At 41.2% G+C, this 13,243-nt stretch overlaps 1 protein-coding gene across 2 annotated transcripts in view; it reads left to right on the top strand.

The window, feature by feature from the left end:
• Window positions 1–9,064, top strand: part of cdv3 (carnitine deficiency-associated gene expressed in ventricle 3) — a 34,140-nt gene extending 25,076 nt beyond the window's left edge. For both annotated transcript variants that reach the window (XM_052016004.1, XM_052016003.1), the window contains 2 exons: window positions 6,967–7,030; window positions 8,860–9,064. In XM_052016004.1, coding sequence (XP_051871964.1) covers window positions 6,967–7,006 — 40 coding nt within the window. In that variant the 3' untranslated portion in view covers window positions 7,007–7,030; window positions 8,860–9,064. The remainder of the gene's footprint in view (window positions 1–6,966; window positions 7,031–8,859) is intronic.
• The last annotated feature ends 4,179 nt before the right edge of the window (window positions 9,065–13,243 follow it).

Raw genomic sequence — 13,243 nt, 5'->3', positions numbered from 1 at the left:
CCCTTTTGCCCACCACGTCAATGTTGGCCATCAAATACCCATCCACACTAATTATAGTGGACGTGGCAGTCTGTTGACTCTTCTGTTGGGAGTGATAAAGCCATCTGATGCACTGTTGGAGAAGGCCTATGGCTGGGTTCATGAGACCTTCAGCACTGACTTTCATGCCACAATGTTTCTGTTGCTGCCATTGTTTATGGGCCAGTCTGATGAAGTGGTCAGTTCTGAGGGCATCTGTCATAGCATGGGTTATATGACATCCTTGTCTCAGTCAGACAGTGATCTAGTCTAATAATTACTGTTGACTGGAGTGAGCATGTTGAATGTTTGTCTCCACTACAAGAAGGCAGTGGTTATGTCATTACCACATTCCAGGTGTTTCATCGTGAAGACTCCACTAGAGTTCTATTTCCCTACTCCCTCTTTAACAATCACACCCTTCGAGATGAAGGGTCTCAACCCGAAATGTCAACTGTCCATTTCCCCCCCTCAGATGCTGCCTGACCTGCTGAGTTCCTCTAGTATCTTTGCATCCTATCCGACCCTGGCATTGAAGTCTCCCAGGAGTTCTCTCACTCAGTGATGTGGGCAAAGCATTGCTCAAGTTGGAGTAGAATTTTTTTCCTTAACCTCATTCATAGTTTTTGGGGTTGGACTTTATACACTGCTGGCTCCATGTCAGAATGAGAGATTCACTTATCCCACAAAAGGACTTGCTGAGACTCCAGACTAACTTGTTCTCAATGACGAGCACAGTGAAAACAATGCTCCTCCCATCTTTTTCATGCAACTTCACTGTCTCAATGAGAGTTCCTCAGTCCGTGCAGTCGGGTAGTGTTCAGGTTTGTCGCTGGGATGTCTCTAAGGTTGCTAGCATTTCATTCTACACCTTTGTCTTGCCACATCTCCCGCCAGTCTTTTTGCCTCAGCTGTAGAACATCTGGTGGTATTGTGCAGTAAAGTCAGAAGTAAATGACTATAAGACTTTGATGTTAGGCCTAATTTAGCCAATCCAAAAAGCCAAATACCAACACCATGAGAAGCAGATTTTTTTTTCTCCTGGTGCTGTATTTGTGTCCCTGTGGAAATACAAGGATTCTGCCAGTTTGTCTGTTGTGCTGGCTTTAACTTCCATGAGGTATTTCTAGTGACGTGTACATCAACATGTGAAAGGAATTTCTGTGCCATATCCTAAAATTAGTCTTGAACTAGAAGGTCTGAGTTTGAAGTGAAGAGTAAAAGATTTATAGGGGAACTGAGCAAGAACTTTTTCACTTGGGATGGTTGCAATCTGGAGCACTGCTGGAGAGGGTGGTGGAGGCAGGAACTCACAACAAGCACTTAAATCGCTGAGGGAACGAATGCTGGTAAATGGGTTTAGTATAGATAGATACTTGATGGCCAGTACGGACATGGAAGGCGGAAGGGCCTGGTTCTGTGTGTATGACTTTGACTATGACTTAAATCAATTCCTAAGAGTAGGAAAGGTGCTTTGGCTCCTGCAATGTGCATGACTGAGCATGGGTAAGAGTTTACTTACATGCTTAAGACTTCCTTTTTCCTTTGGAAGGCCACGATTCCCATTTGTGTTGTTGGGAAAGGAGCCTATTACCTGTCTTATCACCCCTGCCCCCATGTCTTGTGGAAAAGGTGTGCATGAAGAATGACGAGCAAGTGCAGGTCACAGAGTTAGAGCAAAAGACTGCAAAAATCAGAAGTTAAAACAATGCTGGAAGTACATGAGCAGCATCTGGGGCAAGGAAGAGTTGATGTTTCAAGGTGATGACTTGTCTCTAGAGATGTTAACTGTTTCTCCACAGATGCTGACTTGCCTGCTGGTCGACCACGTGCTTGTTCACTATTCAGTTGGGTGCTGATTGTTGTATCCTGCAACTCCATTCTGTCCCTGATCCTCTCAAATAACAATCTGCTGATCTCTCTTCAGTTTCATTTGACCCAGCTTTCAGCTCCCTTTTGGAGCAAGATATTTCAAATTCCACAAGCCATATAGATATGATTCCTCACTTAATTCTTGCACGGTTTAGTCCTGTTTGTGTTCCGATTTTAGAACATTACAGCCCTTTGGCCCACAATGTTGTGCTGACATTTTATCCTGCTCTAAGATCTATCTAACCCTTCCCTCCCACATAGCCCCCCATTTCTCTATCATTCATGTGTCTAAGTGTCTCTTACATGTCCCTAATGTATCTGCCCCCACAACCTCTGCTGGCAGTGTGTTCCACACACCCAGCACTCTGTCAAAAAAAAAACTTACCCCGACATCCCCCTTATCTTCAATCATCTTAAAATTATGCCCCCTTGAGTTAGCCATTGTCTCCCTGGGAAAAAGTCTCTGACTGTCCTTTCAGTCTATGTCTCTTATCATCTTGTACACCTCTATCAAGTCACCTTTCATCCTCCTCTCCAAAGAGAAAAGCCCTAGTTCACTCAACCTATTCTCATAAAACATGCTCTCCAATCCAGGTAGCATCCTTGTAAATCTCCTCTGCACCCTCTCTAAAGCTTCCACATCCCTCCTATAATGAGGCAACCAGAACTGAACACAATACTCCAAGTGTGGTCTGACCAGAGTTCTACAGAGCTGCAACATCACCTCGCGGCTCTTGAACTCAATACCCCGACTAATGAAGGCCAACGTGCTTTCTTAACAACCCTATCAACCTGCGTGGCAACCTTAAGGATCTATGGATGTGGACCCCAAGATCCCTCTGTTCCTCCACACTGCTAAGAGTCCTGCCATTAACCTTGTATTCTGCCTTCAAATTTGATCTCCCGAAGTGTATCACTTCACACTTTTCTGGGTCGAACTCCATCTGCCACTTCTCAGCCCAGTTCTGTATTCTATCAATATCCTGTTGTAATCTACAGCAACCTTCTACACTATCCACAACACCACCAACCTTTGTATCGTCAGCAAACTTACTAACCCAGCCTTCCACATCCTCATCCAAGTCATTTATGAAAATCACAAAGAGCAGTGGTCCCAGAATGGATCCCTGCAGAACACCACTGGTCACCGACCTCTAGGCAGAATACGCTCCATCTACCACCACCCTCTGTCTTTTATGGGTAAGCCAATTTTGAATCCACACAGCCAAGTTTCCCTGGATCCCATTCCTCCTGACTTTCTGAATGAGCCTTCCATGAGGAATCTTATCAAACCCCTTACTAAAATCCATGTACACCACATCCACTGCTCTACCTTCATCAATGTGCTTTTGTCACATCCTCAAAGAATTCAATCAGGCTCGTGAGGCACGACCTGCCCCTCACAAATCCATGCTGACTGTCCCTAATCAGCCTATGCTTCTCTAAATGCCCATAAATCCTGTCTCTAAGAATCTTGCTCACCACTGAAGTAAGACGCTGGTCTGTAATTCCCAGGATTATCTCTACTCCTGTTCTTAAAGGGACAACATTTGCCACCCTCCAATCATCTGGCACTACTCCTGTGGCCAGTGAGGATGAAAAGATCATTGCCAAAGGCACAGAAATCGCTTCCCATAAATAACCTTGGATATATCCCGTCTGGCCCTGGTGACTTATCTATCCTTATGTTTTTCAACAGTTCCAGCGTGTCCTCTTTCCTCACGTCGACATGCCCTAGCGTATCAGCCTGTCGTACGCCATCCTCACAAATGTCAAGGTCTCTCTCTCTCTCTGGTGAATACTGAAGCAAAGTATTCATTAAGGACCTCCCTTACCTCTTCCGACTCCAGGCACATGTTTCCTCTTTTATCCCTGATCAGTTCTACCCTCACTCGAGTCATCCTCCTATTCTTCACATATGTGTAGAACACATTGGGGTTTTCCTTGATCCTACTCGCCAAGGACTTCTCGTGCCCCCTTCTAGTTCTCCTAAGTCCATTCTTAAGCTCCCTCCTGGCCACCTTGTAACCCTCCAGAGCCCTGTCTGATCCATTGTCATAGAATCTCTAATTTTTACTTACAATACGAGACAATAACTCAGTTTCGTTCCAAGGCTTTTATTTATACATGGTACCATGGAGAGTGGGCAACGATCTCCACTGTTACCCAGACTCTAACATACAGAAGGTTGCAAGCTTATTTTGTATGTTAAAACAACAGCTATATCACGTGACTAGTTCAATTATGGTTGTTACACACTTAAGAATTTAATCAAGATAAGACAAAAACAACACCAATCAGTTCCACTTATCAGTGTGCTCAAGGCTGACCTCGCATCCTGTTTTATTTCAAAGTCTGGTTTCAGCAGTGTTCTGCAGACCCCCTGGCTCCAACCCCAGATTTACTGTTGACTGCAAGCATAGTACTCTAATACAATGTCAAGTATCCCATCAGCCCATATAGTCAAAAGACGCCATTTATTCTTCTACATCCATGCTTTCTAAACTTCAGGTAAGCTTCTTTCTTCCTCCTGACAAGATATACTACATCTCTTGTCAACTATGGTTCCTTCACTCTACCATCCTTACCCTGTTTCAATGGGACAAAGCTATCCAGAAGCCCATGCAAGTACTTCCTAAACAACCTCCACATTTCTGTTGTGCACTTCCCCAAGAACATCTGTTCCCAATTTATGCTCCCAAGTTCCTGCCTAATAGCATCATAATTCCCCCTCCCCCAGTTAAATACTTTCCCATATCGTCTGCTCCTATCCCTCTCCAAGGCTATGGTAAACTTTGACACTAGCTTCTCTACCTTTTTTGGAACATTTTATATTTTGATCAATTTAATTAATACATGGATTTTAAATTTGAAGAGTTCCTTCCTTAACCTGCTGAGAACCAAGAATAGAGGACAGCTTATCAGGGTAGAGGCATCCAGTGCTGAGTCCTTGGGTGTTTGGAGCATAGGTGTCTTTGAGGGATCTATGCATGAAAGTTATGAAATAGTTGCTGCATCTCCTGCACTTGTTCCATATGTCACAAGTTTCTGTTTGTATTTTGGCCTTTGAATGTTTCATAGAGCTGCTTTCTTCCTTTGGACTTGATGGTGTTTCTATACCAGCCTAGCATAGAACTGGAAGGCTGCTTCATGAGCAAAATGTTCTGATTGGTGGATAATGTTTGCTATACATATAGGGCAATCTATTCCTTCTGTTGTTCTCAGTACAACTTGGCAATGCTTAATAAAATATCTTGTGTTCTACATATTAAGTAATGACTAGTAATGTTTATTTTTCTTTATCTTTGTTTCAAGTAAACATCTCAAACTATATAGCACAATTCAAATGTTTTACTGAGCAAAAAAAACTGCAAGATAATTAGTGTTTCACAAACCAAACTGCTTCACTAATAAATTGGTTTCAAGTTCAGGTACTTACTAGGTAGAGCATGTACTTGATCTGCAACAGCAGAGATGGTAAAAGAGTAGTCAACTTGTGTGGTAATGGTCAAGTGAAAATATTGGATAAGATAATGAAGTCTGCTGTATTGATGCTGGCTTGATTTTTTGCATTACTTCAAGAGCCTTGATCTTTGGTTGAAGTCTTCTCCAGTGTATGTTTGGTGATGTCGCACTCCCTCATTGTGCTGTCAGCCTGAATGGGAAGGAAGAGAGACTGCTTCCCCTGCCAACTACCACCATTCTCTTCCTTCTCTATTCTGCCTGATAAATAACACTATCTTTGGTTTTTAGTCCATTGGAGAATATTCCTCTGTAGGAGCTGAATTTAGTGCAGTACATATTTCCATTTTTCCTTAAAGCATTTTAATTTTTCAATTTGCAGTATACTGATTTGAACCATGCATCAGTGATTCAGCAAATGATATGTATCATGGTTTGAGATGGCAGTGATCACATTCCCAATGTTGCATGTGAAAAGTATTTCCATTTTTGTTGCCATTTTGACCTGTTCTTCTTGGAATTAAGAATGGACATTGTCTACTTGTACCAAGATGCTGAGAGGCTGTTTCCTCTGGCAGTAGACAAGCCCCGATTTGGGCTTACCATTTAAGCAGTGTGTTTACCTTTTGGAATTCTCTACCCCAAAGGTGATGGAATTTGTTGTATGTTTAAGGGTGAGACTGATAGATTTTTGGAAACCTAGAGGAAGTGAGGACTACACATTGGGCAGGAAACTTGTGATGAGTTAAAAAATCAGTCCTGATCTCATTGAATGACAGTTAACTTGAGGGCCTGTCCATTGCACTGTATTATTACTATGGGATTGAAGGTGCCAAATGTTCCCTTTAAAGTGGAACAGGGACCAGGTTGAAACTGCTAAAAACATTGGAATGTAATTTTATCCATCGCTGCTATATTGATGTATGGTGACTAAGATCGGGTTTTGATCCAATGTATAGTTGGGATTTGGCTTTGATCTAGTTCACTAGATAGGCTTGACGTTTTCCTTTAGAATGGTTTAAGTAGTAGAACTTGGTTCTTTTGGAGGTTGAAGAGCTGGCATATACCCTCTTTTCCAGGGCTTTGTGTTTGGGGAATATTTCTGCTGTGTTTCTGCATTCTGATGCAACTGTAGAATAATCAAAAGTGTTCAGAATCATGTTGCCTGCAGCATTTTCTGAATTAATGTGCCTGTTGTCAGAAGACTTGTTTCTGCTATTACATGTATCTTGAAGTGTACAGTTCAAAGCTCACCTCTATCTCTGAACTTTTAAGTTGTTTCTATTTTGATTGGTAAAGTGTATCAGGAAGCATTTCTTATAGATTCTATTTTATTTCAATGTGGGGAACAAATGAGGAATTCTGTAAGTTAATATTTGTTCACATTTTATTCTGATGCAGAGTAAATGTTCTGCAACTTTGAACTGAGCATTACATAGGATTGAGTAAATTTACTTATTTGACATAATATAAAAATATCACCTGCTTTTTGTGCATGAGATTGTCTATGGGTTTATTTGCAATTGAAGAAGTGTGTCTGATGCAGGGACTGTGTTGCCTGACATTTTTTTTCTTCTTCTTCCTTGTTCTCACTTTGGCCTTTCCCACTTTGAGACCTTTGGCTAACCCTGAAGTATGTGGAGGCTTAATCTGAAGAATTGGGCAAGACCTCACCAAGGTAGGTAACATTTCTACATGGCATCTGATGTATAGTAATTTCTGAGCAAGGTCCACTCTGGATTTCATTTGGTATAAACATCTTGAGTTCACAAGTGGATTTAATGTTTAAGTTACAAGGCGAAGAAACCATTTTAAATGATTAAAAATATGTAGAAATGTTTTGATTGTGCACAACCCAAAATAGCTTCTGTTCAAATATGATGTATGCAAAATGTTCATGTTCTACATCTGACCAATCATTGTTCTAAAAGAATAAGCCCTGACCAAACATGGTTATAATTGTATTATGCAAAAATGAATTTTAAGGCACTTAGGTGTTGAGTACTCGTTAGTGTTGTGAATTCATGAATTGAGTAAAAAGACTTGCATTTATATACAGCAAGGCTCCCAATCCATTTGCAGCCATTGAAGCACTTTTGGAGTTGTAATTTTGTAAACGTAAGTTAAACTGCACCTGGGCAGCTCCCACAAACAATGCCATAGCAACCAGATAGTCCACTTTCATGATGTTGACTGAGGGCCAAATATCGGTCAAAGGCACTGAGGATAACCCCTCTGCTTTTGTTTAAAATAGCATCTTGGGACCGTCTGTGTCCACCAGGGAACCCAAATAATACTGCTTTAAAGTTGCATTACTGCAGTGGGACAGACATTCTAGTGCTTGTCTCTGGAGTGGGGCTTTAATCCCACGCCTGTTGGTTTACTGAGAGGGCTAGCAACTGAAGTAGCTGTCAATGGAAACATGAATTAATAAGCACCTTCCCACAGCACTGAGTGTGAGAATGCAGACCATATCCAACTAAAATAAGACAAAGAAATACAGCAGTTCTGCTTGATGGGTTTTGAAATAAAATCAAAGTTGCTGTAAGTACCCAATACATCAGTGTCTGTGGAGAACAAGTTAACCTTTCAAGTTACTGATTTTTAATCAAACACAGCACAGTTCTAATGAAAGTTTGAAATTGAAAAGTTAATTTTCCCTCTCTACAGCCACCTGAGTATTCCTAAGGTTTTTTTTCACCCTGCACCTTAATGCAAAGGGCAAGCAGCTTTCCTTTTACTGCAAATCACTTATATTTAATAAAAACATCTTTTCACCTTATCTCCTAATGTCATAATTTACATTTGGTTGGGGGGGGGGGTGGTGGAAGAAGGGACTACGAAAGGGACAGACTATCCCAAGAGGTTTAAATGAAACACTTAAGCACCTGCTGTGATTCAAACCCATTATATAAATTTCCCAAACCTTGCTGATGACTAACATTTGCATAGGCTTATACTGCAATGGACTCACTCAGAATCTGATTGATTTTGTGGAAGTCTTCTAACATGGAATGAATGCTTAAACTACTGCTGCTTTTGGGGCAGATTATATTCAAAGTGCCAAATATATGTTCAATAAAATTCACATTAGCATTTGTTTTGTACAGTATGATAGCACAAGTCTGCTGAGCAAGATTAACAAAGCAACGGATCATAACCCATCAACCTTTCCACAGCAATTTGATACCTGCACAGCTTGCCTCCAATTGTTCCTTATTGAAGAATCAGTGAATAATCAGATGTTTCCACAACCTTGTATATAAACAGAGCCAGATAAAGTTACAGTTTGAAACTATAGTTTCTCTCAGATATCTCTCTTTGATCATTTCATTAGAAAATTGGATTGTATTTTTGAATCGTGTGCCAGAGCCCCCAGACTGCTTTATAACTTTTGGTTTCCTGATAAGGTCATCTTTCTTCCAATTTTTTTTGCCACATGATTTGCTTTTGTAAAGGCTCAGTCCATGTATGATATTTCTGTCACTGCTCTTCATTTATTTGCAGGCACTGATGAGTAACTGTGGAAGATGCAGCCAGATCTAGAGTGCTACAATATTGTTCAGACTTGGTGCTGGAAAACCAATGAAGGTTGAAAGATACTGCTATCATTTCTCTTGGAGCAGTGACAGCACTTAATGCATTCAGCTGTTGAGTTGGAATTGTTTCACATGCAGTGTAAACCATTAAAGTTCTAAATTGATTACTTCTATAGGCTGACTTTCCACATGATTATTTTCTGAAACAAATCTTGCCTCTTTTATTCAAGGGAATTTGCTCGATTGGGAATGGGGCAGGGAATAATTCAGTATTGTGACCATGTGTCATTGGGTAAACAAAGGGGCAATAATGGAGACACGAGATTTTGGGTGGCGGAGAGGAACTGGTTGGGTCTGTTGTCCAGAAAGAAGTGGAGAGCCTGTTTATTTCTCTCCATTAGATGTGACTTGGCCTGCTGAGTTCCTCCAGCATTTTGTGTGTGTTGCTGGCAATAATGAAGCTACTTCATATGGGAGCAACAAGGGACTCACTAAGTGGGCAAGCTGCTAATAAACTGGAGGTGTAAGATGTGACATATTTACTGGGTTGGTGGGAATATGTGAAACAAACTAGAGGCAAATAGAGAAGAATAATGTTACCCAAATCAATCTTGCAAATGAAGAGTGTAATAATTAAAATGGATGATTTCTGAGTAGAAGTGTGGGATTCTTATGAGAGGAATGAAGAATATTGAAATGTTTGTCCAGGGAAGCACTTTAGTAAATCTAATGTATTCTGTGAAACCTACAAATTTTCTAATTTTTATTTTGGATTAATCCAGTACCTGCTGGTCAGGCAGCATTTGTGTACAGTTAGTACTCACCATGTCCATATTTCCCACCGCTCCATGAAAACCTCTGTATCCCTGACACAATTGTGGTAAAGAATCTACCCCTTCTGGTTCTCTGCAGCTGTTGATGTCTTCCTCTGCCTCTTAAATTGTGGGATTACACTTGTCTTGGTTTGTAGCTAGAGAATAGTGTCCAAGGCTGCATCCTCAGCCCCCTACTCTACTCCTTATACACTTATGACTGCATGGCCAGATTCTGCTCTAACCCCTGCAAGTTTGCAGATGATACCACTGTAATGGGCCATATCTCAAATAATGATAATTCAGAGTACAGGAAGGAGATAGACAAACAGCCTAATGAAAAGTGTAATGACAACAACCTAGCTGATCATCAACTTCAGGAAAGGGGGTGGGGTTGTACACATGCTCCTGTCTATGTCAACGGTGCTGAGGTCCAGAGGGTTAAGAGCTTCAAGTTCCTAGGAGTGAATATCACCAATAGCCTGTCCTGGTCCAACCATGTAGAAGCCACAGTCAGGAAAGCTCACCAGCACCTCTACCTCCTCAGGAGGCTAAAGAAATTTGGCATGTAACCCTTTGACACTGACCAACTTTTATCAATGCACCATAGAAAGCAACCTATCCGGATGCATCACGGCTTGGTATGGCAGCTGCTCTGCCTGTGACTGCAAGAAACAGTAGAGAGTTTTGGACACAGCTCAGCACATCATAGAAACCAGCCTCCCCTCCATGGACTTTGTCTACACTTGCTGCCTCAGTAAAGCAGTCAGCATAATCAAGGACCCCACCCACCCTGGACATTCTCTCTTGTGACACCCTGTATTACAAATCTTATTCCCATGCCAGACTCTTGTGTGGCCTATTTTGAAATGGGTTGAGCTTTCAAGTGGAGATCCACTACTTACCAAGCATCTGTTTCCACCTTCAACACTGCACAAATCCCAATCCTACTTTATCTTGTTTGATTCTTTGCAGAACTTGGAGAATTGGCTGCTGAAGAAATGCCTGATAATTATGGAGCAGTCAGAGTACGGATATCTTGTGGAGACAAAGGGGAGGAATTTGCATTGAAAACAAACAAGGATGAGAATTTTAAAATGCAAGTAGTGTATCATCAAATGGGGGATGTTGGTGTGTTGGAACATGGTCCAGTGTGTTGGAACATGGTCCAGTCTTTATTAGATCAAATCCATAAACTCTGGCACCCAAGGGTGGCCAGACAGATTTGTTGCAATAGTCACACTTGCTTGGAATAATACCTTTGTGTTTCAGCAGCTGATGAGCAGAAATTGGGTAATATTTTAGGGTAAAGGTGAAGGATTTATCTTCAGACTATTATAAAGCTTGCCTGCCAAGAAAGACACAGACTGCAGATGCTGGAGCAAAAAATAAACTGTTGGAAGATTCCCTGATTTTTTTCCCTAGCAGTTTTTTTTTTGAGTTCCTCAAACTTTATGTACAAATCATCTTATACTAAAGCAAAAAAATTTCTCTAACCAATTTTCTTACTTCTGACTTGCTCACATTCCAATGTTTCCTGTCCACTATACTGATACACATTGCCCTTTTGCGACTATTTTTTCCCTGTAAAATCCATTCAGTATTTTAAAATACTTTTAGCTCAATAACTTTACCCACTCCTTTCCTCCTCCACAGCTTTGATATTAAAATAACATGACAATACACATAAAGATAACCTCCAATTATGTTCCAACATAAAACCCTGTCCAGATTTAATGTTTTTCCTTGACAAACCAGCATTATCTAAGCACCAGGCATGTATCATGCTGTTCAAATTACCTCTCACCTGCATTTTCAGGTCAGTTTATTGCTTTACTAACTGTGGGTATGAGCTTTTCTACAAAATTAGCCCAGTTATCTTTTCTCAGTACTGCTGAAGACTGATATTCTGACCATGTGTACTTTGCAATTACCCAGCATTCAGCCCGTGGCCTCATCATAAAACTGTCTGTGAGCTACCTCTTCAGCTGTAGAGAGAGAGTATGGGGAACTTGGAAGGCAATGTGTGCACAATCAAAAGCACTTCGCACCATTTTGGGAGGTGGTGAAATGGGAGTCAGGTCCACCAGCTCTGTGATATGAACTCATATCTCCACTTTACCATAGTTCTGAGCTTCTCATCTTTCTGAAAACATCTTATTTTGCTTAGGTCCAAAGTAAATGACATCATACTGTCCCACAACGAACTTGTCAGCTAGCTTTGCCCACTTGCTTGAGCAGCGTTTGCTCCCATCAACAACATTGTCTGAGTTGTAATTTAAATCTCCAACTTCATCCTTCCCATATATAGTGAAAAGCATAAGCCCCAGTACAGATGCCAGGGAGACACCAGTCACATCCTACTTGACAAATATTATTCCTACTCTTTGTCACCTCCACCATTCCCTAACCTGTCAATAAGAATACTCCAGTTCAATACTTGGAAATTATTGAAAGCTTCAGGAAGAGCATCACTATTCAACCAAATCATCCAATAGGCAATTCTGGGAGCAACTGTTGGTCCTTCATTCACAGACAGGTGATGATATCAGAGGAGTGGCTTACTGCTCGGTGAACTGCCACTTTCCAATTGTCCATCACTTACCATACCGCTGGGAGGTGGAATCTCTTGGTCATTGCTTGGAAAACTTCCACCTTGTAGGCCGGTATTTGGGCAAATAATTAAAAAGATGGAACTTAGTCCAAATATTTTAGAATAGTTGTACATTTCCCAAGCTCCCATTTCCTCCCAAATGATTGACACAGAAATCTCAGTGACATTTCCCTGCCATGTCCCATTTTGGGGGTTTGAACACAGTCCACCCCAAAATGGGACACAGCTCAAATGTCAATCACCTGCAAACTGTATATGACATCAACAGGGAGTGTGCTGTTGATCTGTAAATGGTCAACTTGCTCAACCCACATCAGCGTCCTCAGAGTATACACTGGGACCACAACTGTAAGGAGCAGCAAGTAGTTTTTGGATGCTCCCTAATCTATTACTAATAAACTATTAAATATATAGTTCAACTGTTGGACTGTTAACAATGTTAGGCATATCATTCCCCCTACATACCCACACTGGTTCTCACCTATTAGCTCTTAAGTACCCAAATGTTTACTGTCCCAGCAATACATTCTGGCAACAACCATATAATTTCCCAGTTTCTCTCTGCCACCTTTCACACTAATGGATAATTCACAGGTCCCTGCTACCTTAATACCCATTTTTGGTACTGCTGCCTTCTGCCTATCTTGGTCATTTTTGTCATCACATTACTCTACAAGTAACAGTAAGTTTACATCCACTTGGAAGTGGTTATGGACAGAATTAGAACTGCATTTCTAATTCTCTCAAAATAAAGCTCAAAGCAATTAATGGAGAACCAGAACCTCTGTTCACTACACTGTACAGTAAATCATCACAATGTCTTTCATCGAGGTGTATCATCTGATGCCCCAGCTGGGGGATGCAGTTTGATACATCGAGTACAGGCAGAGTTTGTCTATGTAGCAAACTTTTAAGCTATCCAGCTA

The sequence above is a fragment of the Pristis pectinata genome, chromosome 5 (genome assembly GCF_009764475.1).
Source record: "Pristis pectinata isolate sPriPec2 chromosome 5, sPriPec2.1.pri, whole genome shotgun sequence".
Classification (NCBI taxonomy): domain Eukaryota; kingdom Metazoa; phylum Chordata; class Chondrichthyes; order Rhinopristiformes; family Pristidae; genus Pristis; species Pristis pectinata.
Note: the sequence above shows the minus strand (reverse complement) of the source record. Positions and strands in the feature narration are given on the sequence as shown.